We start from the raw sequence: 26,317 nt of genomic DNA on the forward strand, positions 1-26,317 counted from the left end.
AAAGATTCTTATGGGAGCAGAATTGGCCCCACAACAAAGAATAAAGAAACATTTTAGAGATAGCAGGTGGGATTTTTATGTTCAGATTCATACTTACCCATGTAAGCTATCCCAGGCACATCTTCCACATTCCCTATGGGTTTTTCTCTGAGGACCACTCAATTCTCAGGAAAAAGAACTGGTGCTTCAGGGAGAGGGTAAAACAGGATCTGTGGTGGTATCACACAGGGTCTTTATGTACAAACACCATAATTTATATGCGCTTGAAAAATAAAATAAGTAAAAGTGAGGTCTCCATAACAGTATGCGTTAGGCCACCAGACACAAGAGCAGTGAAATGGACAAAGAAGAGAATAGGAAATCAGGGAAATCAGACACACAGTGTCTGGAATGCAAATCAAGTTTAAATGGGGACACATGGTTATCAGCAACCTCCTGCAAAAGAACAGAGAGGAAAGATAAAGGGGACAAACATGAGCTAAAAACATATTCTCTGCCAGAATTTCATATATAGATGAGGGAACAGATACCATGGATGAAAAAAGGTTTCCCTGAAGTCACACAATCTGTGGGTAATGGAATAAGCATTAAAACCTATGGCCATCTATGTCTTTCCATCACACCAAAGTCCTAGAGGAGAGGAGTGAAACAGAGAAACAACAAGTGTCAATTCCAAGATCCTAGGACTATCCACTGACACAGACCAACTTATATTCTTTAAATGAAAAACAAAACAAAACACAACAAAAAAACCAAAAGACCACATTTATTGGACTTTATCAATCCATCTTTCCATCTATCTACAAGAATATATATATTTTTTTACATGTACCTTTACAGGAACAATCAAATCCTTCCCTCAAGCACAGTTTCTAGGTTGTGGCATCTTTTGACTCAAGTTTTCTTCATGTGCTCTATGGGGATTTATTTCACAGCCATAATTATGCTAAGCTAACATTAATAATATTACTACTGGTCCAATTCTTATTATGTAACATAATCACAAATATGTGATTCAAAATAGACTATGTAACTTGCAATTAATTCAGTTCACAATCTCAAAAGTCTTATTTACGTGCCATAGTGAAAATACCCATTATTTATATAACTGAGATGTTTGTATTATCTTTGATAAAAAAATAAACATATTAGAAACTTTATCTCATTTCTTAAATTTTACCAGTAAAGATGCCCCCAAACTCATGAAATCTGTAAGTTTGTGGTATTTATTAAGGCTTAAGCAGATACTGAAGACTTTCCTGTGCTTAGTCCATTCTTACGATTTTGCCACTGTATGAATTCTTTGATGTACAGTGAGTTGTGACTTCTGGATGAAGGCTTTCCCACACATAGCACACTGATAGGGTTTCTCCCCAGTATGAATTCTCCGATGTACAACAAGGTCTGACTTCTGGGAAAATGCCTTTCCACATTCAGCACATATGTAAGGTTTTTCTCCTGTATGAATTCGCTGATGCCCTGGGAGGTGAGACTTCTGAGAGAAGGCTTTCCCGCATTCACTGCACACATAAGGTTTTTCTCCTGTGTGAATTCTCTGATGTCCAATGAGATGTGACTGCTGACAGAAAGCTTTTCCACATTCATTGCATTTATATGGTTTTTCTCCAGTATGTGTTCTCTGATGTATGATGAGCTGTGACTTCCGGGAGAAGGTCTTCCCACATTCAGTACATTCATAAGGTTTCTCCCCAGTATGAATTATCTGATGTATAATGAGTTCTGACTTTCTGCTGAAGGCTTCCTCACACTGAGTGCATCTATAGGGTTTCTCCCCAGTGTGAATTCTTTTATGTATAATGAGGTGGGACTTCTCACAGAAGGCTTTCCCACATTCAGTACATTCATATGGTTTCTCTCCAGTATGAGCTCTATGATGTATGATCAGTTGTGACTTCTGGGAGAACGCCTTCCCACACTGATTACATTCATAAGGTTTTTCACCAGTATGTATTCTCTGATGTATAATGAGAGGTGATTTCTGGGAGAAGGCTTTCCCACAGTCACTACATTCATATGGTTTTTCCCCAGAATGAACTCTCTGATGTATAACGAGGGACGATTTCTGAGAGAAAGCTTTTCCACATTCAGAACACTCGTAAGGTTTTTCCCCAGTATGAGTTCTCTGATGTACAATGAGATGTGACTTTTCACTGAAGGCTTTCCCACATGCACCACAATCATACGGTTTCTCTCCAGTATGAATTCTTTGATGTATAATGAGTTGTGACTTTTTTAGAAAAGATTTTCCACATTCAATGCATATACAGGTCTTGTCTCCAGTTTCAACATTCACATATTGAAAAAGAGACTGTTTATTGCTGATAATCTTTCCACACTGACTATCTTCACAGTGTTTCACTCCATTATGAATTTTTTCATGCTTAGAATAGGAAGAAATAGGTGTACTCCTACATCTAAAATTCTCAACAGTGTTTTTTCTTGCATAACCCCTATTACAACTGAGTAAGTTTATATTAGGTATCAAGCTCTTTTCAAATGAGTCACATTTATACAATCTTTGTCCTGAAGCATCTAGGTCTATGCAGTCATGAAATATTTTTCCTGATGCCTTATATGTATAACCTGATTCTTCAACAACTGTTTTGTTTTTGATGACCATGACTTGCCTGAGAAGTCGGTCTTTATTTTCCTGATGTCTCTCCATCTGGTCATCACCCTGCCAGACCTTAAAAATGGAGTATAGTGAAGGATCCCTTGTTACACTTTCCAATACCTCCTTATGGAAGGAAACATCTCCAGGTATATCCAATTGAGGGTTGTCAAGTCTAGTCTCCCTCTCTGAAAGAATAAAGAAATAAAATCAAATAGATATAAAGATTTAGTAGAGGACAAAAGGGGTAACAACAAATGAATGATACAGGACAGTCCAAGAGACAGAGAGCTGAGAAGGAAACAGGCCATTTAAAACATATAAGTTTATCACATGAGAAATTAAAGATGGACTTGACTTCCAATAGTGGTGGCATGAGGTAATTGAGGAATTCTTCCCAAAAAACAAGTACAAAAACAAATAAAATGATTTTTAAAAAAACAACCAACTCATGGTACAAAAAAACTACCAAAGGCAGGTCATAAGCTGAAAAGTGCTTATTCACCAAAAACTTCTTTCTTAGATAAGAATGGGGAGCTTGTGGAATTTTTTTCTCAGATTTTCCCATCTCCCCCATCCCTAGTTTATGGGGCATTAAAAGATAACAGAAATCCCCATGATATACACCTTAATGCTGTTAGTAGAGCAGCTAGAAATTTAACAGGGGAATTTGGAAGTAAGAGTCAGAGAAAGGTTGAGATAATAAACTTTCTCTGTACCCCCACCCAACCACTAAAATATTTGTGCAAAGAGACCCTAGAGAGCCCAGAGGTGGTTGAAAATTTGGAGAGACTTGCAAATTTGCTATACTTTTAAAGTGGTCTGACACATCCACAACTCAGGCAGCCAAGAGTGATGGCTTTTGATGTCTAATACAACCTCTGTCCATAACACAAGCTCACCTCTACTTTATGCAGATGAAGGGGAGTCTCTTAGAGAGCCAGGCTTAAACAAAAACTAAGCAAAGACATCAGCAATGACAGTCTATGGGAGAGACAGATGTCACAGTTTAAGACCAAGCAAGTTAAATGCCTCTAAAACAAAACAGAAACCCTTAGAAGGACCAGAAGAATCCAGACTACAACATATTATCTACAATACAGAATGTTCAACTAAAAATTGCTAGACATATAAAGAAACAGAAAACTGTGATCTACACTAAGGAACAAAATCAGTCAATAGAAAGTGATTCTCTATAGGTACTGTATTTCATAAACAAAGATCCCAAAGAAGCTATTATAAACACATTAAACACGTTAAGGGAGAGGCGCCTAGGTGGCTCAGTCGGTTAAGTATCCAACTCTTGATTTTGGCTCAGGTCATGAACTCACGGTTTGTGAAACCAAGCCCGGCACTGGGCTCCGTGCTGACAGTGTGGATTGTGCTTGGGATTCTCTCACTTTCTGCCCCTCTCCCACTTATATGCACTCTTTTTCCTTCTCAAAATAAATCAATAAACTTAAAAAAAAAGTTAAGGGAAAAAAGGCTAGGGAATGGGTGAATATGCAATTTTAAAAGAGAAAAAAAGTATATAAAGATATTAGTTTGACTATAAAAAGGCAGAAAGAGGAAATTTTGAGTATTAGAACTTTTTTATATCATGACTGTGTAGTTAACTTACTATATGCCTAACATTTACTCTGTGTAAGTTAAAACATAAAAGAACCAAATAAAAATTCTAAAGCTGAAATTAAATTTCCACCAGCTGGGTCATTAGATTTGAGAAGCAGAAGGCAAAATCCGAATCCATAAACTTGAAGATATCACTAAAAATTAACTAATTCCAAGAACAAAAAGAAAAAAATATATAAAAACAAACAAACAAAACTTCAGAAATCTATGGTGTAATATTAGGCATTCCAGTATATGCGGGATTGGAGTAGTAGGAAGAGGGAAGAGAAAGAGGCAAAAAAAAATTAGAAAAATGCCTTTAAAATCATCTAATTTGATGAGAAACATTAATTTACATATCCAAGTAATTCCATAAACCACAGGTAGAATACCTAGATAACTAGTCACGTCAAAATTAAGTTGTTGAAAACTGAAGACAAAAAGAAAAATCTTGAAAGCAGCAAGAAAGAAAAAGTGAATGACAAATTCAAAAATACTAAAAACAAGCAACCTGTCAATCAGGAATTCTGTATCTAGGCAAACTTTCCTTTAAACATGGCAAAATAAAGGCATCTGCAGATAAACAAAAACATTTGTTAGCAGAACTGAATGACAGAATATACTAAAGAAATTATCTCTGACAAAATAACACCAAATGATAACTCAAATCCACAGGCCCCTAGAAATTTTTTTAAGTATGTCAGTAAATATAAGGAATTTAAATATGTCTGCCTTTTCTCTTTTGATTTTCTTTAAAATGCTTTTTATTATTTATTTATTTAACTTGTTTTATTTTTTATTTTTTAAAATTTACATCCAAATTAGTTAGCATATAGTGCAACAGTGATTTCAGGATTAGATTCCTTAGTGCCCCTTACCCATTTAACCCGTCCCCCCTCCCACAACCTCTCCTGTAACCCTCAGTTTGTTCTCCGTATTTATGAGTCTCTTCTGTTTTGTCCCCTTCCCTGTTTTTATATTATTTTTGTTTCCCTTCCATTATGTTCATCTGTTTTGTCTCTTAAAGTCCTCATATGAGTGAAGTCATATGATTTTGGTCTTTCTCTAATTTCACTTAGCATAATACCCTCCAGTTCCATCCACGTAGTTGCAAATGGCAAGATTTCATTCTTTTTGATTGTCGAGTAATACTCCATTTTGTGTGTGTGTGTGTGTGTGTGTGTATATACACACACACATATATATATACGTGTATATATATATATTATACATATATATATATATACACGTATATATATACCACATCTTCTTTATCCATTCATCCATTGATGGACATTTGGGCTCTTTCCATACTTGGGCTATTGTTGAGAGTGCTGCTATAAACATGGGGGTGCATGTGTCCCTTCGAAACAGCACACCTGTATCCCGTGGATAAATGCCTAGTAGTGTAATTGCTGGGTCGTAGGGTAGTTCTATTTTTAGTTTTTTGAGGAACCTCCATACTGTTTTCCAGAGTGGCTACACCAGCTTGCACTGCCATTTAAAAAGCTTTTTAAAGCAAAAATAATAACATATTGTCCAATTTATGATAAACATTTTAAGTGTAACATACATGATTAAAAGAACAAAGCAGCACCAAATGATAAGGGAGAATAGATAAAGGAGCTATGTTAGTGCGAAATTTCTATGTTTTGCCAGAAAAATATAGCAGCATTAACAGGTAGTAGGTTATAAGAAGTTAAATATCATATTGTAACCCCTATAGCAATATTACATGTATGTAGAGACTGAACTATGAATAAAAATTCTACAGGGAAATTAAAATGGTATACTATAAAACATTTTTTTAACACAAAAGAAGACAGGAAAAGAAAAAGGACTAAAAGAGAGATTAAACAAACAGAAAACAAATAGCAAAATGGCAAACATAAATCAAAACAAATCAATAATTACATTAACTAGAAATGGAATAATATTCCAGTCAGAAACTGTCAGTCTGGATAAAACAGTTAAGAATCAACTATACATTGTCTATAATAAGTTCACTTTATTATTTTTTACATATTTATTTATTTTGAGAGAGTGCAAGTGCATGGGGGAGGAGCAGAGAGAGGAGACAGAATCCCAAGCAGGCTCCACACTGTCAGTTCAGAGTGCAAAGCAGGGCTCAATCTTACAAACTGTGAGATCATGACTTGAGCTGAAATCAACAGTCAGATGCTTAACCAACTAAGCCACCCAGGTGCCCCAAGAAATTCACTTTAAATTCAAAGACAAATAGGCTGAAAACAAAAGAATGGGGAGAAAAACATCATGCAAACTGTAAACATAAGAGAAGTGAAGTAGCTGTATTAGTATTAGACAATATAGACTTCAAAATAATAAATATTATTAGAAACAAAGAAGTATATTTCAAAACTGTAAAAGGAGATTTGCAAGAAGATATAACCATTATAACACATCTATGTGTTATAGATGCCCATAACACACATATTAAAACTAACAAAAATGAAAGGAAAAAAAGACAAATTAATGTCTACAGATTTCAACATCCCTCTCACAAGATGTATAAAAAAACAAACACACACACAATAAGCATCAATGAACCTGACATCTATAAATACCCCATCCAACAACAAAATACACATTCATTTCAAGAATATGTGAATCAAACATCAGAACAGACTACATACTGGGCTGCAAAACAAACTGTAATAATTTTATGAGGACAGAAATCATACAGCGTATATTCTCCAACCATAATAAAATCAGAAATAAATATCAAAAAGGGATCTCAAAAATTCCCCCAAATGTTTGGAAAATAACATACTTGTAAATAACCTATGTGTCAAAAAGTCCAATAAGGAATTAAAAAATAACTTGGGAATGCAAGCTGGTGCAGCCACTCTGGAAAACAGTATGGAGGTTCTTCAAAAAACTAAAAATAGAACTACCCTACAACCCAGCAATTACACTACTAGGTATTTATCCAAGGGATACAAGTGTGCTGCTTCGAAGGGACACATGCACCCCCATGTTTATAGCAGCACTCTCAACAATAGCCAAAGTACGGAAAGAGCCCAAATGTCCATCGATGGATGAATGGATAAAGATGTGGTATATATATACACAATGGAGTATGACTTGGCAATCAAAAAGAATGAAATCTTGCCATTTGCAACTACGTGGATGGAACTGGAGGGTATTATGCTAAGTGAAATTAGTCAGAGAAAGACCAAAATCATATGACTTCACTCATATGAGGACTTTAAGAGACAAAACAGATGAACATAAGGGAAGGGAAACAAAAATAATATAAAAACAGGGAAGGGGACAAAACAGAAGAGACTCATAAATATGGAGAACAAACTGAGGGTTACTGGAGGGGTTGGAGGGGGGATGGGCTAAATAGGGTAAGGGGCACTAAGGAATCTACTCCTGAAATCACTGTTGCACTATATGCTAACTAATTTGGATGTAAATTATTTAAAAAAAGAAAGAAAGAAAGAAATTAGAAAATAACTTGAAACAGGGTGCCTGGATGGCTGAGTCGGTTAAGCGTCTGACTTCGGCTCAGGTCATGATCTCGCAGTTCGTGAGTTCAAGCCCCGCGTCAGGCTCTGCTCACAGCTCAGAGCCTGGAGCTTGCTTCAGATTCTGTGTCTTCCTCTTTCTGCCCCTCCGCTACTCATGCTCTGTCTCTGTCTCTCAAAAATGAATAAACGTTAAAAAAATTAAAAAAAAAAAAAAAAAAGAACTTGAATGAAAATGAAAACAGTATGTCAAAATTTGTGAAACACAGTTAAAGCAGTACCTAGAGGACAAGGTATATGCAGGTGATGTTCATTTTGCATGATTCCGACATGCATGAATTTCAGTACAGTTTAGTTAAGTAATACCAGTCTGGCATCAAGACCGTTAACGTTTTAATTACCACAGTATAGTACCTGCGGCTAATAGCATAAAGTACAAACTTCACTGCCAGCCTTGAGTCCACAAATCAATATGTAAATAACAGATACACATCATGCTCAGTACTCAATCATTTCACTTATTTCAAAGTCTGCTGTCAGTTATTAATTCTACATCTGTTATCCGATACATATACAGATACATATACAGAACACAAAGTGTATAGATGTGTTTCCTCTCTGTCTCCCAGTGAAAACCCATACAGCATTTTACAAAAATGGTAACTGAAACAGGGAACTGGCCTACAAAGATGAAAATGCAACAGAGAAACAACACTAACAATACTGGATGTGGTTAGAAGATAGATGATGGTGGAAATGTTGGGACTGCCACTATTCATAAGTCTTTAGGCATGTAGACAGAAGGATTTAGTGAAGGTAAAAGTTAATTGACAAAAATTCTTAGGTTGTGATGAAAAGAATAAATATATTACAGAGAAAGTGACCCTGGAAAAAAATCTTCACAGTATCTTGAACATAACTCACAACACTGAAAACGAAAAGGGTAAAATGTTGGCGGCTGATCCAACCTTGGAAAAGAGTTTGAGAATTCAGTAAGATATAGAAAACAGGTTCATTTCCTATCATAAGTTACACAAGGATAAGAAGGTAGACACTGCTCAAACTACTCTGTACAGGGCTGCTAAAAAAAAATAAAAGACATTTTCAATGCTGTCAATGTTGTTTTTTTTTTTTAATTTTTTTTTTCAACGTTTTTTAATTTATTTTTGGGACAGAGAGAGACATAGCATGAACGGGGGAGGGGCAGAGAGAGAGGGAGACACAGAATCGGAAACAGGCTCCAGGCTCCGAGCCATCAGCCCAGAGCCTGACGCGGGGCTCGAACTCACGGACCGCGAGATCGTGACCTGGCTGAAGTCGGACGCTTAACCGACTGCGCCACCCAGGCGCCCCAATGCTGTCAATGTTTTAAATTGCAAGGTAGTAATATTTGTTTTACTATCTCTATACAGTCATAACCAACATTGAGATCATTTTTAATGTTTTCATAAAAAGTTTTAACAAACTACAAAACAATTTTAATTTTTTCCATTGATTATGAAGACTAGTTTGCAAAGTTTTGGCCTGTATGGTTAATTTTTATGGTCCTTTGCTACCACACAGGTGAGAACTACCTGTATTTAAATGCTCATATTAGAAAACAAAACAGATCTCAAATAAATAATCTAAGCTTCCACCTTAAGAAGCTAGAAAAAGAGCAAATTAAACCCAAAATAAGTAGAAGACAGGAAAAATAAAGATCAGAGTGGAAGTCAAGGAAATAGAAAATGGACAAACAACAGAGAAAAAGAAATGAAACAAGAAACGGATTATTTGAAAAAATTAATAAAATTAGTATGCTTTAGTTAGCAAAGAGAAAAAAAAAAGGAAATGGCAATGGCAAAGTAGCAATGAAAAACAGAACATCTCTAGACCAGATCCTACAGACATAAAAGAACAATAGGGGATTATCATGAAAAATATGATACCCATGAATTTGACAATTTGGATGAAAGACAAAAATTCCTTTAAAGACATGAATTACCAGAACCCACTCAAGAAAAAATAGATAACTCGAATACATTCACATCAAGGAAAGAAATTTGGTAAATAAAAATCTTCCCACAAAGAAAAGTCCAGACCCAGACCGGTAAATTCTATCACTGTAATATACCATAACCATGAGTATAACAGCTTCTCCAGGTCTGTGAGTTCTTCTAGCAAATCATCAAACTGCAGGGTGGTCTTCCAGATCCCCAACACAAGCAGCAAACCGAATCCAGCAATACATAAAAAGATTTATACACCATCAGCAAGTTGAAATTGTCCTGGAATGTAAGGTTGGTTTACTATCCAATAATCAATTAATTAAAATTCAGTAATATATCATAATAAAAAGATCTCAGTAAATGCAAAAAAAATTGCATTTGTCAAAATCCAACACATTTTTCATTACAAAAAAACACCAAAAAATTAGGAATAGAAAAGAAATCCCTCAACCTGATAAAGGGCATGACAACCTATAGCTAATATACTTAACACTGAAAGATTGGATATCCCCCCCACAAAACATCAGGAATAAGACAAGAATGTCCACCCCCTATTCTATTTAAAATTGTACTGGAGGTTCTAACCAGGATACTTAGGCAAGAAGAAGAAATAAAAGGCATCCAATGTGTGAAGGAATATAAAACTATCTCTTTTTGTAGGTGACAAATCATTTATACAGAAAATCCTAAGAGATCAACTAAAGAACAAATAGAACTAATAATAAATGGGGCGACTGAGTGGCTCAGTCAGTTAAGCAAGTGACTCTTGATTTCAGCTCAGATCATGATCTCACAGTTTGTGAGATGCAGCCCTTGCGTTGGGCTCCATGCTGACAGCATTGAGCTAGCTTGGGATTCTCTCTCCCTCTCTCTCTGCCCCTCCCCTGTTCACTCACACTCAAAATAAAGAAATAAAAACTTACGAAAATAAAAATAAAAATAAAAAAGACCTGGGGTGCCTGGCTGGCTCAGTCAGTTAAGCATCTGACTTCAGCTCAAGTCATGATCTTGTTATGGTTCATGGGCTTGAGCCCCACATCAGGCTCTGCACTGACAGTGTGGAGCCTGCCTGGGATTCTCTCTCTGCCCCTCCCACTTGCTCTCTCTCTCTCTCTCTCTCAAAATAAATAAATAAGCTTTAAAAAACAAACAAAAAAAAAAAGAAATAATAGGGATGCTTGGGTGCCTCAGTCAGTTGAGCATCTGACTTTGGCTCAGGTCATGATTTCACGGCTCATGAGTTCGAACCCCACGTTGGGGTCTGTGCTGACAGCTCAGAGCCTGGAGCCTGCTTCAGATTCTGAGTCTCTCTCTGCTCCTCCTCTGTTCACACACTGTCTCTGTCTGTCTGTCTGTCTGTCTCTCTCTCAAATATAAATAAAATAAAATAAGTTAAAGAAAAAGAGATAATGAGTTTATTAGTAAGTTCTCAGAATACTAGACCAATATATAAAAATAGATTACATTTCCATACACTTGCAATGGACAATCCAAAAATGAAATTAACAACACAATTCCATTTATAATAGCATCAAATAAAATAAAAGACTAAGAAACAAATTTAACAAGTATGAAATTTATACTCTGAAAACTATTGTTGAAAAAAATTAATGATCTAAGTGAAAGGAAAAAATTATATGCTCCCACTGATTAGAAGATTTAATATTGTTAAGACAGCAATACTACTCAAATTGATCTAAAAATTCAACGAATCCCTATCAGAATCTAAGAATACTTATTTGTAGAAATGGATACTCTTTATTCCAAAATTCACATGAACCCTGAACAGCCAATGTTTCCAGTCTTGGAAAAGAAAAACAACATTGGAAGAATGACATTTCCCAATTTCAAAACTTACTACAAGCAACGATAGTCAAGAGACTGGCACAGAGATAGATATACAGATAGGCAGAATAGTATAGTCAGAAATAAACTCTTTCATTTATGGCTGATTGATTTTTGGCAAGAGTGCCAAGACCATTCAATGGGAAAAGAAAAATCACTTCAATAAATGGTGCTGGAACAAATTCATTCTATGAGGCAGCATTACCCTGATTCCCAAACCAGGTAAAGACACCACACACACACACAAAAAGAGACCTAAAAGCCAGTATCTCTGATGAATACAGATGCAAAAATCCTCAACAAAATAGTAGCAGATTGAATTCAACAATACATTAAAACAATCGTTCACCACAATCAAGTGGGATTTTTTCCCAGGATGTAAGAGTGGTTCAATATTTGCAAAAAAATCAACTGATGTGTCCCATCAAGGATAAAGCCATATGATCATTTCAATAGATGCAGAAAAAGCATTTGACAAAATATAAAATTTATTCATAATAAAAACCCTCAACAAAGTAGGTTTAGAGAGAACATACCTCAGCATAATAAAGACATCATATATGAAAAGCCCACAGCTAACATCATACTCAATGGGGAAAAACTGAGAGCTTTTCCTGTAAGGTCAGGAACAAGACAAGAATGTCCACTCTCACCACTTTTATCCAACAGAGTACTGGAAGTCCTAGCCCTAGTAATCAGACAAAAAGAAATAAAAGACATCCAAACTGGTAAGGAAGAAGTAAAACTTTCACTATTTGCAGGTGACATGATATACTATATACCGAAAACCTGAAAGACTCCACCAAAAAACTGCTGGAACTCATATATGAATTCAGTAAGGTCACAGGATACAACATTTATCTACATTTCTATACATTAATAATAAAGCAAAAAGAAATTAAGGAAACAATCTCATTTACAATAATACAAATACCTAGGAATAAACTTAACCAAAGAGGAGAAAAACCCATATTCTGAAAACTAGAAAACAATGATGAAAGAAATTGAAGACACAAACAAATAGACATTCCATGTTCATTGATTGGAAGAACAAATATTGTTATTTGTAAATTGTTATATAGTAAAATGTCGATACTACCCAAAGCAATCTACACAAGTATTGCAATCCCTATCAAAATACCAACAGCATTTTTCACAGAACTAGAACAAACAATCCTAAAATTTGTAGGGAACCACAAAAGACCCTAAACAGCCAAAGCAACCTTGAAAAAGAAAAACAGGGGCACCCGGGTGGCTCAGTCGGTTAAGTGTGCAACTTCGGCTCAGGTCATGATCTCCCAGTTTATGGGTTCGAGCCCCGTGTCAGGCTCTTGACAGCTGGGAGCCTGGAGCCTGCTTCAGATTCTGTGTCTCCCTCTCTGTCTGCCCCTCCCCCACTCCTTCTCTTTCTCTCTCTCTCTCTCTCTCTCAAAAATAAACAAACATTGGGGCGCCTGGGTGGCTCAGTCGGTTAAGCAGCCGACTTTGGCTCAGGTCATGATCTCGCACTCCGTGAGTTCGAGCCCCGCGTCAGGCTCTGTGCTGACAGCTCAGAGCCTGGAGCCTGTTTCAGATTCTGTGTCTCCCTCTCTCTGACCCTCCCCGTTCATGCTCTCTCTCTGCATCAAAAATAAACGTTAAAAAAATTTAAAAATAAAATAAATAAACAAAAAAGATTTAAAAAGAAAAGAAAAGAAAAACTGGAGGGACCAAAATTCCAGACTTCAAGTTATATTATAAAACTGCAGTAATCAAAACAGGATGGTACTGACACGAAAACATAGATCAGTAGAACAGAATACAGAGCCCAGATATAAACCCACAATTCTATGATCAATTAATCTTCAAGAATATACAATGGGAAAAAGACAGTCTCTTCAACAAATGGTGTTGGGAAAACTGGACAGCTACATGCAAAAAAATGAAAACGGATCATTTTCTGAAACTGTACACAAAAATAAACTCAAAATGGATTAAGGATCTAAATGTGAGACCTGAAACCATAAAAATCCTAGAAGAGAGCACAGGCAGTAATTTCTCTGACATTGGCCATAACAATATGTTTTTAGATATGTCCTCTGCGGCAAGGGAAACAAAAGCAAAAATAAACTATTGGAACTACATCAAAATAAAAAGTCTGCACAGCAAAGGTAACAACCAACAAAACTAAAAGACAACCTATGGAATGGGAGAAGATGTTTGCAAATGACTTATCTAACAAAAGGTTAGTATCCAAAATATACAAAGAACTTATACAACTCAACACCTAAAAAATAAATAATCCAATTAAAAACTGGCAGAAGACATTTGCAACTACGTGGATAGAACTGGAGGGTATTATGCTGAGTGAAATTAGTCAGACAAAGACAAATATCATGTAACCTCACTCATGTGGAATTTAAGATACAAAACGGATGAACATAAGGGAAGGGAAGGAAAAATAATATAAAAACGTGGAGGGGGACAAAACCTAAGAGACTCTTAAATACAGGGAACAAACTGAGGGTTGCTGGAGGGGCTGTGGATGGGGGGGGATGGGCTAAATGGTAAGGGGCCTTAAGGAAGACACTTGTTGGGCTGAGTACTGGGTGTTATACATAGGGGATGAATCACTGGAATCTACTCCTGAAAACATTATTGCACTATATGCTAACTAACTTGGATGTATATTATAAATAAACAAATAAATATGGGGTGCCTGGGTGGCTCAGTTGGTTAAGCGTCCGACTTCAGCTCAGGTCACGATCTCACAGTCCGTGAGTTCAAGCCCTGCGTCAGGCTCTGTACGGACAGCTCTGAGCCTGGAGCCTGCTTTGGATTCTGTGTCTCCCTCTCTCTACCCCTCCCCTGCTCACGCTCTGTCTCTCTCTGTCTCAAAAAAAATTTTTTTTAATTAAAAAATAAATAAATAACAATGGGCAGAAGACATGAACAGACATTTCTCCAAAGATGACATCCAGATGGCCAACAGACACATAAAAAATAAAAAGATGTTCAAAATCACTCATCAGGGAAATGCAAATCAAAACCACAATGAGATATTATTACCTCACACCTGTCAGAATGTCTAAAATCAAAAGCTCTACGTTAACTAAAATTTAAATTAAAAAAAAAAAGTAGGGGATGGGCTCAAGAAACAACAAATGTTGTTGAGGATATCAAGAAAAAGAACACCTGTGCATTGCTGGTGGGAATGCAAACTGGTACACCACTGTGGGAGACAGTATGGACGTTCCTCAAAAAATTAAAAACAGAACTACCCTATGATCCAGTAATCACACTACTGGGAATTTACCCAAATACAAAAACACTAATTCAAAGGGACACATGCACCCCTATGTTTACTGCAGCATAATTTACAATAGCCAAACTATGGAAGCAGCCTAAGTGTCCATCAACAGATGAACAGATAAAGAAGATATGGTATATACACACAATAGAATATCATTGAGCCATAAGAAAGAATGAAATCTTGCCATCTGCAGCAACATGTATGGATCTAGAGTAAAATGCTGAACGAAATAAGCCAGTCAGAGAAACGCAAATACCATTTGATTTCACTCATGTGGAATTTAAGAAACAAATGAACAAAGGAAAAAACAAAAAAAAGACAAAACAAAACCAGACTGAACTACAGAGAACAAACTGATGATTATCAGAAGGGAGGTGTGGGGGGATGGGTGAAGTAGTTAAAGGGGATTAAGAGTACACTTATCTTGATGAGAACTGAATAATATATGGGATTTTTGAATCACTATACGGTGTACCTGAAACTAATACAACACTGTATTTAAGTTTACTAGTATTAAAAAAATAAAAATGGAAAAAACCACACGTCATCATCAAAAGATAAATAAATAAATAAATAAATAAATAAATAAATAAATAAATAAAATGGCGCTGGAACACCTGGATTGCCACATGCAAAAGAATGAAGTTGGAACCTTACTTCATATCATGTGCAAAAATTAATTCAAAATGTATCAAAGACCTAAATGTAAGAACATTAACAGTATAAAACTTTTAGGAAAAAAACATAGGGGTAAACTTCATGACCTTGGATTTGGCAATGGATTCTTGGATATGACAGCAACAAAAGAATGACAGAAAAACTGGGCTTCATGAAAATTAAAAAATCATGTGTGTCAAAGGATACTATCAAGAGAGTGAAAACATTGGGGCACCTGGGTGGCTCAGCTGGTTAAACATCTGACTCTTGATTTCAGCTCAGGTCATGATCTCATGATTCACAAGACTGAGATCAAGCCCCACATCGGGTTCAATGTTGGCAGCTTGGAGCCTGCTTGGAATTCATTCTCTTCCTCTCTCTCTGTCCCTCCCCCTCTCGTGTTCTCTCCCTCTCAAAAAGTAAATAAATAGCTTTAAAAAAAAAGAGTAAAAAGGCAACCCATAGGATGGAAGTATTTGCAAATCATATATCTGGTTAAGAGACTGAAATCAAATAAGAACTCCAGGAGCTTCCAGGTTGGGGAACACATGGGAGGCGCTAGGAGAATGGTGGTGCACCTGGAGAGGGAACGGGAGCTCTGCGCCCCTTCCACATACCTTCCTCTAGGTATCCCCTCCATCTGGGTGTTCCTGGGTTATATACCCTTTTATAGTAAACTGACAATCTAGGTAAAGCTCAGAAGAGCCTTGTGAGTTCTCCAGATTCCTCTTCCCCGTATCAGTGACAAGTTGGACGGCAGATGGTGTTAACTTCAGTCAATTGGATTCCTGAGGGACCAGTGGAGCATGCCCCGCTGCCAAACTGTGTTGGATTTGCATCACGTAAAGGAAACAAACACTGTTGTGTTAAGGCACTGGCATGTGGAGGTTAATCTTTAATACAGTATATCTAGCCTGTCCTAATTAATACTAAAATCAGTACCAGTGAACACCAAAAGAGAATCTATACAAAACACTTTTTTTTTTTTTTTTTTTTTTTTTTTTTAATTTTTTTTTTCAACGTTTTTTATTTATTTTTGGGACAGAGAGAGACATAGCATGAACGGGGGAGGGGCAGAGAGAGAGGGAGACACAGAACCGGAAACAGGCTCCAGGCTCCGAGCCATCAGCCCAGAGCCTGACGCGGGGCTCGAACTCACGGACCGCGAGATCGTGACCTGGCTGAAGTCGGACGCTTAACCGACTGCGCCACCCAGGCGCCCCTACAAAACACTTTATCTACATAAAGAACTTTACATAAAAATTCCATATATGTTCTATATAAGAATTTTATCTATACAAGGAATTCTTACAACTCATTAATAAAAAGACAAATAGTTCAAAATAGAAAAAGGATCCCAACACACTATTTTCCAAAGAAGATACATAATGATAAATAAGCAAATGAAAATATGCTCTTATTTTAATTAAACACAAAGTTGATATATGACCCAGCAATTCCATTCTTAGGTACATACTGAAGAAAAAATAAAACCTATGTCTACACAAAAACTTATGCATGAATGTTTACAGTAGCATTATTCATGTTGCCAGAAGGTGGAAACAAGCCAAATATCCAATGATTGATGAATGGATAACCAAATGTAGTACATCCATACAATGGAATATTACTCAGCCAAAAAAGGAATGAAGGACTGATACATGCTATAATGTGGATGAACCTCAAAAACAGTATGCTAACTGAAAGAAGCCAGTCACAAAAGACCACATATTACATTATTTCGTTTAAATGAAATATCAAGGGGCACCTGGGTGGCTCAGTTGGTTAAGCATCCAATTCTTGGTTTTGGCTCAGGTCACAATCTCACAGTTTCGTGGGTTTGAGTCTCATGTCAGGCTCTGCACTGGTGGCACAGAGTCTGCTTAGGATTCTCCTCTTTCCCTCACTCTCTGCCTCTAACCTCCTCACACTGTTTCTGTCTCTCTCAAAATAAATAAATAAAACTTAAAAAAAGACATTTAATAAATGAAATATCAAGAGTAGGCAAATTAACAAAGACAGAAAGTAGATTAGTGGATGCTTAGGGCTGGGAGATGGGAAACAGGGGTGTGATAGCTAAACCAGTACAGGATCTCTTTTGTAGGTGATAAAAATGTTTTAAAATTGGCTGTGGCAATTGTTACACATTATCTGTGAATACACTAAAAACCACTGAATTGTTAACTTTGGGTCAACTGTAAGGCATGTGAGTTATATCTTAAAGTTGTGTAAATAAAAATAGTAACAGAAAATTTCAGAGTACAGCTAATGAAACTTTGTCTGTATTCACACTGTGCATCCACACTTATATTACGTTAGTCTCCAATAAATATCTTTTACTGAAGTCAAGTAAGCCTAGCAAATTTCTTCCAGAAAGCCATAAGGATTCCCAACTCCAAGAATTTATACACATCCATTCCTAGAGCTTGCCTTCGCCATCCTCCTGCCTAACCCACACTTCAAATATACTTCAGAGGGGCTGGTTCATGCTGGGAAAACATGCCTTCTTAAGTTATGCCACATCTCTTTAGACTATGATTTTCATTTAACTCCTAAAACATTAACTAGATTGGTCATGCAATTTTATACAGCCATGAACTTTGATTCCTATCTTTCCATGTAAAACCTATGTTCCTGAAAAGCATCTGATTTCTAGTGCCTTTGAATTTCTTCTCCAAAGGCACTAAAGACATGATTGTTGAGTGAATCAGTAAGAAACTTTTTTTCTCTTTGTGGCTCACTATTACTTAACGAGTTGCCGAATACTTACTACACGTTCAGCACAGGAGCAAGAGGGAATAGGAACTGCCAACTAGGTGGAAGCATAAGTCTTAGCCACCAGCCAATTAAAAACAAAAAACAAAGAAACTGAGATTTCACTTCCCTTGACTCCCACCTGCTAGATTTTTACCTGGATAGATCCAATCTGATACATCTCTCTTTATTATCCATGGCTCTTCTCCTTGTTCCAACTTGGAGATGACATCTGGTTTGGAAACTGGATGCCCTATTATAGAGAAATCAGAGAGGAATTGGGTTGACTGCAGTGAAGAAAAAAAAGGGTGCTATTTTAGGAGCCCCACAATGAAGCTGTCCAGCTGTCCAGCTGCCCCCAGCAGAGTAATAACCCGCTGGAGAGGAGACTGGGGAATAGAGAGCACAAAATCAGTCATTACATATGTCAGGAACCCACCCAATTTGATCAAATGAGAAGAGATAAGCACCGGATTAGATATGCTGAGATATGCGGGGAAGCCATCCTTACCCAATGAGATCACGTGGCTGAAGTTCTCCAGCATCACGTCTCTATACAGGGTCCTCTGAGCTGGGTCCAGTTGCTGCCACTCCTCCTTAGTGAAAGCTACAGCCACATCCTCAAATGACAATGGACCCTATAATAGCATGCTCCTGTTCAATCTGAAGTGATCATTCCCATTTTTACCACAGGATGCAAAACTATGTGCCCAGTTCTATGTCATGCCTATTCAGAAAAATGATGTAAAATTTTGTCTTTAGCAAAAAGAGTCAAACATATCAGAAGAACAGAAGAGCAAAAGAGACTTACTCACAAATGGGAATTCAATAAAGGCAGCATTTTAAATAAGTAAATTGTTCAATAAATGGTACTGGAAAAAGTGGATAGTCATTCAGTTAAATAAGAAAGTTGAGACTTTATGTTTTAAAAACAAGAAACAGTTTCCAGATGGGGAAAAAAAAAAAATCTAAGCATTGCAAATTATTAATACTGGCTATCCCAGGAGAAAGGGAATTTTAAAATCCTTTTCACTTTATCATATTTATTTATTTATTTATTTATTTATTATTTTTTAAAATTTATTTATGTATTTCTTAAATGTTTTTACCAAGTAGGGATAATTCAGGCTAGGACAAAAAAATAGTAAAATGATTTTATAAATTGAAAAAAATAGGGCAAGAACTGGTATTCAGTTGGGGAGTAGCTTCACAAACCCTGAGACCACAGCAAAGGCTATAGAAAATCAGAGACCCCTGTGCTCCAAATGTTTACCACAGAATTTTAAGTACAGAACTGCCTATTTGAGAGAAATAATCATATTAGAGACAAATAGACACTCATCATTCCATCTTATCTAGGTTTTATCTCTGGATAAACTGTACCTTAGTTCTCCCAAAGAATAATGCTTATGGAGTTCAGCTTTAACATTATAACTGTCCTCTAAAAAAATATTTAAAGACACAACCACAAAAAATCTACTGATACATTTATGCAGAAGTATAGGTCAGGACATCATCTATAGGAGAACCCTGCCCCCCAAAGAAATTTCTTTTTTTCCTGATTTGTGGAGAATGCCAAATCACATATATGATGTTCTCTACCTTTCCACTGTGGCTGCTAGAAAAGATCAAACAAATGTGCACTTTAATTTACACATTTATGTAAAATAGACATAATGTAGGTATAATAAGTGTATTATGTTTATATAGAACTTATACATAACAAATATATATGTGAACTCTAATAGTGGTTTTATGTGGTTCTACTTATTACATAGCAACTCATTCCAAGTCTTTGTTCTCTCTACATTTTCCCTAATTCTAATCTCTAGCTTTCTACACTTTTCCATTTGATTATATGGAAACCAAGTACAAAATAAGCAAGCAACTCACGTGAGACTTGGTCATTTTCTGCTTCTCTTCCAAAAGAGCAGAGGTCTTAAGAATCAGGACTGAGAGACAGACTAAGTCTCCAGGGGCCATTTACCATCTAGAAACAACCACCAACAGAAGTCAGATGAAAAACAGGTCGCCCTATAGAAGGTCATTTGATCCTTATAGAAGGATCTGTATGCACCATGTGAAAAAAGTCCTCTTGTGATTATAATATGATCACATAGAAAATGTACAAGGTGATTTTTAATTGGATAAACGAAGTTATTTCTGTTGATATACAAACACCTTAATGTTCCCCTTTGAATCAGCAATTCTATTTGCAATTCTATCTGTAAGACTCTATCATAAGACAATAATCATGTCTACACATATATGTAAGATTTAACTTAAGATGGAGCAGTTCCCTGACAATAAGAATAAGAATGACCAAGTAGAAAACTAAGGAATGCACCCATATTCCCTAGATGTAAGCAGCCAGCAAAATCCTAAGAGCTCTTTTATATTTTCCCCTAACCCAGCAAATTATCTTGCCAAGTCAATATTCAAAGGTTAAAAGTGTTGATTTTGCTGCTTTTAACATGTTTTTTGCTTAAGGTTTTATTGTTGATTTCCAATAGTGCAGTTATCTATATAAGAAAATCGTGACAGGTTAGAACCATTGATAAACAGGAATACAGTACAGTGCAGAAAGATACTTACCTGGTGAATTCTTCTCAGTCCCAGGATGGATCATCCAGAGAAGGCTGTACTCATTCACAGGAAGTGAGTGCTCCCATGATAGGTAGGCTGTTTCATATGGGGTTATCCCAGGCTTTGTCAAGATGAACCTAGAAGAAAACAATTAAATAGGCTCCTCTCTGGACACTGAGCTCTGAAACAAGTAAATAACAGGTGTTTAATAAATGTTTGCTGAACAGAATGTAGAACAAATTCAATAAATAGGAAGAAACAGGGCTGAAATCACACCTCATGTAAGAAAAAAAGCAGCTCTCACATTTCAGAGCTGGTCTGGCACTCAAACTCTCCTATTTAATATAATTACACAGAGTATCAATATCAGACAAGGCCACTCAGTGACCAAGATGGAATAAAACAAAAACAAGCCCTCTCTGAAGTCATGTCTGAACACAGACAAAACATCCACATTGTCCAATCCACAAAACACCCTAGCTCCTGGTTAACATGAGTGACTGCTACTTCCTCACCTATTACAGCTTTAACTTCAGGTTAGTCTTTCCTCTCTCCAGATGTACTGAAATTCCCAAACAATGAATTACCCCACTTCCTTACAACATCCAATTCAGAGCAAGGTCCACTCCCTTAAGCCCTCCTCGAAATCACCTAACACAAATCCTGTAAGTTCTTTCTAACACGCTCTTTCTGAGAAGCCCCCACTTTCCCCACGGTGTAACTAGATGCTAGAGCAATAAACCCAATCTGTTCAACTACAGGGTGTTCCTGGAGGTCTTTGGCTAGAGAGAATCGACAATAATAATGATATTTCTTTAGATTTGTTTGGTCTTACATTCAAAGGATGTTTTCTTCTGTGAGCTTTTGAGCGATGGAGGGAGATGGTGATTTGAGAAAACATCTGAGGAGGGGCTTCAAGGTGGGGGCCACCTCGGACTTTACATAAATTGTAAAGTTTTCTCACTAAACCAGGACAGACCTTTATCAGCCACTGGCTGAATTAATGACTCCTACAAATCACTGAATCAGCAGGGGCAGAAATCACATCCCAAAGAGGACTTCCAACAAACCCCCAACACAAGACTAGCCACATAGGTTCACAAATCACTGGTCATATGGATACTCCAACAGCGCACAGACAGCTCTCCTTATTACTGACCTCTACATGTACCCAACACTCATCCCACAGACTTCCCCTCAGACTCCATAGACCTCCAATTGCTGACCGCCCCTCCAATATCAACCCCAGACTTCCTCATGACTCAATCCATAAATCCCACTTCTACTCCCAGCTCGATTATCAGGTCCGGAAACGTCCGTCACAGTTTAACCCGGGACAGCTGTCATGGATTAACGTGATTAACACCCGCTTCCGGCCTGGGTGACCACAGCGCAGGGCTCTCAAGCATGCGCCGAGCTATTCTGCGCGGTTTTGCCCACTCCGCATTCTCTGCGGCTTTGTTCAGGAGGCAAGATGTCCGCCCCCATGCGCTGTGTCTCACTGCGGAAGCCGCCATCTTGAGAACCCGGACAATTCCGTACACGAGGAGGAACTTGGGTTTATTCCCAGCCTGAGTTTGGACCGTGTCTTTGCGGCGGCGAGGGGAACGCGTAAAATGACCGAAAGGAAGATTATACAAACCCTTGTGGGGCAAAGTTTTGCCGAGAGCTTTTAAAGGATCGGGGAAGAAGGTGCAGTAGTGCAGTCCTTTATTTGAAGACTAACTGTGGAAAGAGGAATTTGGAACGGTGGAATCCTTTTGCAGGGATTCTACTTCAAAGTGCTGGTAAATGGTACAGCCCTATACAGGGGGATTCGCCCTATACAAGGGGATTCCACTGTAGGACAGAGGGGCAAAAGTGATGGAAGGGCTCATGGGGGGGGGGGGCGGAGAGGGGTCATAAAACCGCTAATTATGCTAAAAAAAACAATGCTAAGGAATCGCGTTGGGGAAATTCCTACTACCGTAGTATGTTGCAGGGAATGTCTGATGAAAAAAAGGAAAATTGAGACAATGATGAGACTGAGGCACAAAATAAAGGAGAATCTGAGGAACAGAGAATGGAGACTAAGGCACAAAACGCGGGGGGCGGGGGGTGTAGGTATTGAGACTGAAAGGCTGAGGTCTGAGACGAGGGGAGAATGCAGAAGAGGGGGAGACTGAAAGGGATAAAAAGGACACTGAGTGAGTGGAAGGGGGAAGCCCAAGGTAGGGTGGCTAACCCCCTAGGTTTGTCTGGAATTTCCCAGGAAATCCATCCTCAGGACTTCAAACGTCTCAGTTTGAGGAGATGGGTGGGGAAAGTTGGGGGAAAGTGCAAAACGTATAAGGTGACCTAAAAACTAAGGCAATGAGCAACAACGTTTTTATTTTTATTTTTAAAATATAATTTGTCGAGTTAGCTAACATACAGTGTATACAGTGTGCTCTTGGCTTCAGGAGTAGATTCCCATGATTCCATTGCTTACATACAACACCCAGTGCTCATCCCAACAAGTACCCTCCTCAATGCGCATCACCCATTTTCCCCTTCCCCTTGCCCCCCCCCCATCAACCCTCAGTTTGTTCTCTGTATTTAAGAGTCTCTTATGGTTTGCCTATAAGAGTTTGCCAACAGTTTGAAACTATTTTTTCCCCTTCCCTTCCCCCACGATCCTCTGTTAAGTTTCTACTTATCAAGATAGTATGGTATTGGCACAAAAACAGACACACAGACCATTGGAATAGAATACAGAACCCAGAACTGGACCCACAAATGTATGGCCAACTAATCTTTGACAAAGCAGGAAAGATTATCCAATGGAAAGAAGTCTCTTTAGCAAATGGTGCTGGGAGAACTGGACAGCAACACGAAGAAGAATGAAACTGGACCACTTTCTTACACCATTCACAAAAATAAACTAAAATGGATGAAAGACCTAAATGTGAGACAGGAAACCATCAAAATCCTATAGGAGAAAACAGGCAACAACCTCTTTGACCTCAGCCACAGCAACTTCTTGCTCTACACGTCTCCAAAGGCAAGGGAAATACAAGCAAAAATGAACTACTGGGACCTCATCAAGATAAAAAAACTTTTGCCCTGCAAAGGAAATAATCAACAAAACTAAAAGGCAACGGATGGAATGGGAGAAGATATTTGCAAATGACATATCGGATAAAGGGTTAGTATCCAAAATCTATAAAGAACTTACCAACCTCAACACCTAAAAAACAAATAATCCAATGAAGAAATGGGCAGAAGACATGAATAGACACTTTTCCAAAGACGACATCCAGATGGCCAACAGACACATGAAAATATGCATAACACGTTTTTAAAGTCAAGTGGATAAGGATATATATTTTGTACCTTTCCCAGTCAGCATTGCTATTTTTCCCCTTGGCTTCTGATGTTGGCAACAATGATTTGCGATTTACAATAATGGATTATCCATTGTTGTGTCACTCAGGAGTGATACGTTTTAAGTGTGTAACTTAAATGCATGGCAATCATAAGTGTTAACAGTCTTTTGCTTTGTCTATGGATTAACCATCGTGCTTTGTACATAATGCTTGTTTAATTTTTAAATTGTAAATATTGTGACCATGTTTTCTAAGAGTTCAGAAAATGAAAATGAAAACAACTGTAATACCAATGACATTGCCCAAAAAAAGCCTCTTATTTTGATGACAGATGTAAAGACACACCCATACCTGGATTAGGGAGGTAAAAAACTAAAATAGAGCAAATTGCACAATATGCAAAAGAGAATTCAGGCTTGGGCATGGTGGTGAAGGGGGTGCAAAAGCACAATGAAACAAGTCAAGGATGACAGGCAAATACCTCTAAATAAATAAAAGGGTTTTTGCCTCCCCAAAAGACACCAACACTGAGTTGAAAATAGTAATTTCCCAGTTATATTAGACAGACAGGATAAATAGATATTACTGTATAGTTCTAATCACTTATATATGAAACAGAATAAAATTACATTTCCAAACTCAAATGTTGCAACTAAAATGTCCTGTGGACAAAAGGAGAAATTTTGGTAACAGATGTGTTAGCCCCTTACAGTGTAGAGCCAATCCTGCTTTGTATTATTATTATTATCATTATTACTATTTTCATGTTTATTTATTTTTGAGAGAGAGAGCACAAGCAGGGGAGGAACAGAGAGAGGGGGGACAAAGAATCCAAAGGAGGCTCTGTGCTGCCAGTGCAAAGCTCCACACGGGTTCGAACCCATGAACTGTTAGATCATGATCTGAGCTGGTCAGTCGCTCAACCGACTGAGCCACCCAGGCGCCCCTTTTATTATTTTTTATTTATTTTATGATTTTATTTTATTAAGAGAGAGAAAGAGAGTGTAAGGGAGAGTGGCAGAGGGGGAGAGAGCGAATCTTAAGCAGGCTCCACACTTAGCATGGAGCCTGATGTGGGGCTCAATTCCACATCCCTGGGATCATGACATGAGCCGAAATCAAGAGTTGGGCACTCAACCAATTGATCCGCCCAGATGCCCCAATCCTGCTTTCAGTGGTATATCAGGAAATACGTCAAATCATGACAAAACAAATCCCCTAGCTCTTCACACTTGGATTGAAAAATGGAGGTCAAACTGTCTTTTTCATTTATAAAGATTTTCATGAAACTAAAGAAAATAATATTGTTGATATCTTGTCCAATTGTAAACTAGACTTTTTTCAACTAGAAAAATGTTCAGTAGACACTGCAAGTGTAAATCTGTAAATTCACTCTATACTTATCAAAGTAAATGAAAACATCTTACCTGCTAAGATAGCATATAGTTATAGATAACATATAGTTAGAGCATGTTTCTTCCCTATCCATTAATCCATTTACATTTAAAATGACCACTGTTCTGCCATTTTGATAGTTGTTTCTATGTGTCATATTTTTTGTGTGTGCCTCAATTCCCTCAATACTGCCTTCTTTGTGTTTGATTTTTTTTTTTTTACAGTGTACCATTTTGATTCCCTGCTTAGTTCTTTTTTTGAAAATGTTTTAGTTATTCCCTTATTGGTTGCTATGGAAATTACAATTAACGTCAATAATCTACTTTGAATCGTTACCAATGTAGCTCTAATAGCATACAAAACATTGATCCTTTACAACTCTGTCCTCCCGTTACTTTCACCTTTCTGTTGTTATTGTAGACAAAATAGACATGAAGTCAGAAATTGTTACAAGAGAAAAAAGGTCATTATATATTGATAAAAGAGTCAATTCATCAAAAATATCAACAATTATGAACATTTATACACCAAACAAGGACCAAAAATATTGAAGCAAATATTGACATTATTAAAGGGAGAAATGGACACTTTTATAATAGCAGTGGGAGACTTCAACACCCCATTTCAAATAATGGATTGAACATAGAAACACAAAATGAATAAGGATATAAATAACCTGATTAACACTTAAACTAGACCTAAGAGACATACAGGAC

General features: G+C 37.3%; 1 protein-coding gene and 1 long non-coding RNA gene across 10 annotated transcripts in view; one reads left to right on the plus strand and one right to left on the minus strand.

Moving 5' to 3' along the window:
* Positions 1-748: 748 nt before the first annotated feature.
* The window catches only part of LOC131506618 (zinc finger protein 300-like), a 54,037-nt gene continuing 28,468 nt past the window's right edge, over positions 749-26,317 (minus strand). For 3 of the 9 annotated variants that reach the window (XM_058720425.1, XM_058720384.1, XM_058720394.1), the window contains 5 exons: positions 20,869-20,996; positions 20,167-20,263; positions 18,785-18,911; positions 18,431-18,526; positions 749-2,820 (listed from right to left, as the gene is read on the minus strand). In XM_058720425.1, coding sequence (XP_058576408.1) covers positions 1,277-2,820; positions 18,431-18,526; positions 18,785-18,911; positions 20,167-20,256 — 1,857 coding nt within the window. In that variant the 5' untranslated portion in view covers positions 20,257-20,263; positions 20,869-20,996 and the 3' untranslated portion in view covers positions 749-1,276. Of the gene's footprint in view, positions 2,821-18,430; positions 18,527-18,784; positions 19,001-20,166; positions 20,264-20,868; positions 20,997-21,694; positions 21,994-22,018; positions 22,371-26,317 lie in introns of those variants that run through there. The other 6 variants (XM_058720418.1, XM_058720403.1, XM_058720376.1 and 3 more) reach the window with 6 other exon arrangements.
* On the plus strand, positions 22,376-24,499 carry LOC131506656 (uncharacterized). Its single transcript, XR_009259084.1, has 2 exons — positions 22,376-22,646; positions 23,527-24,499. It is a non-coding gene; the product is annotated as an uncharacterized LOC131506656 (long non-coding RNA).

This window comes from Neofelis nebulosa, chromosome 1 (assembly GCF_028018385.1).
Source record: "Neofelis nebulosa isolate mNeoNeb1 chromosome 1, mNeoNeb1.pri, whole genome shotgun sequence".
In the NCBI taxonomy this organism is placed as follows: domain Eukaryota; kingdom Metazoa; phylum Chordata; class Mammalia; order Carnivora; family Felidae; genus Neofelis; species Neofelis nebulosa.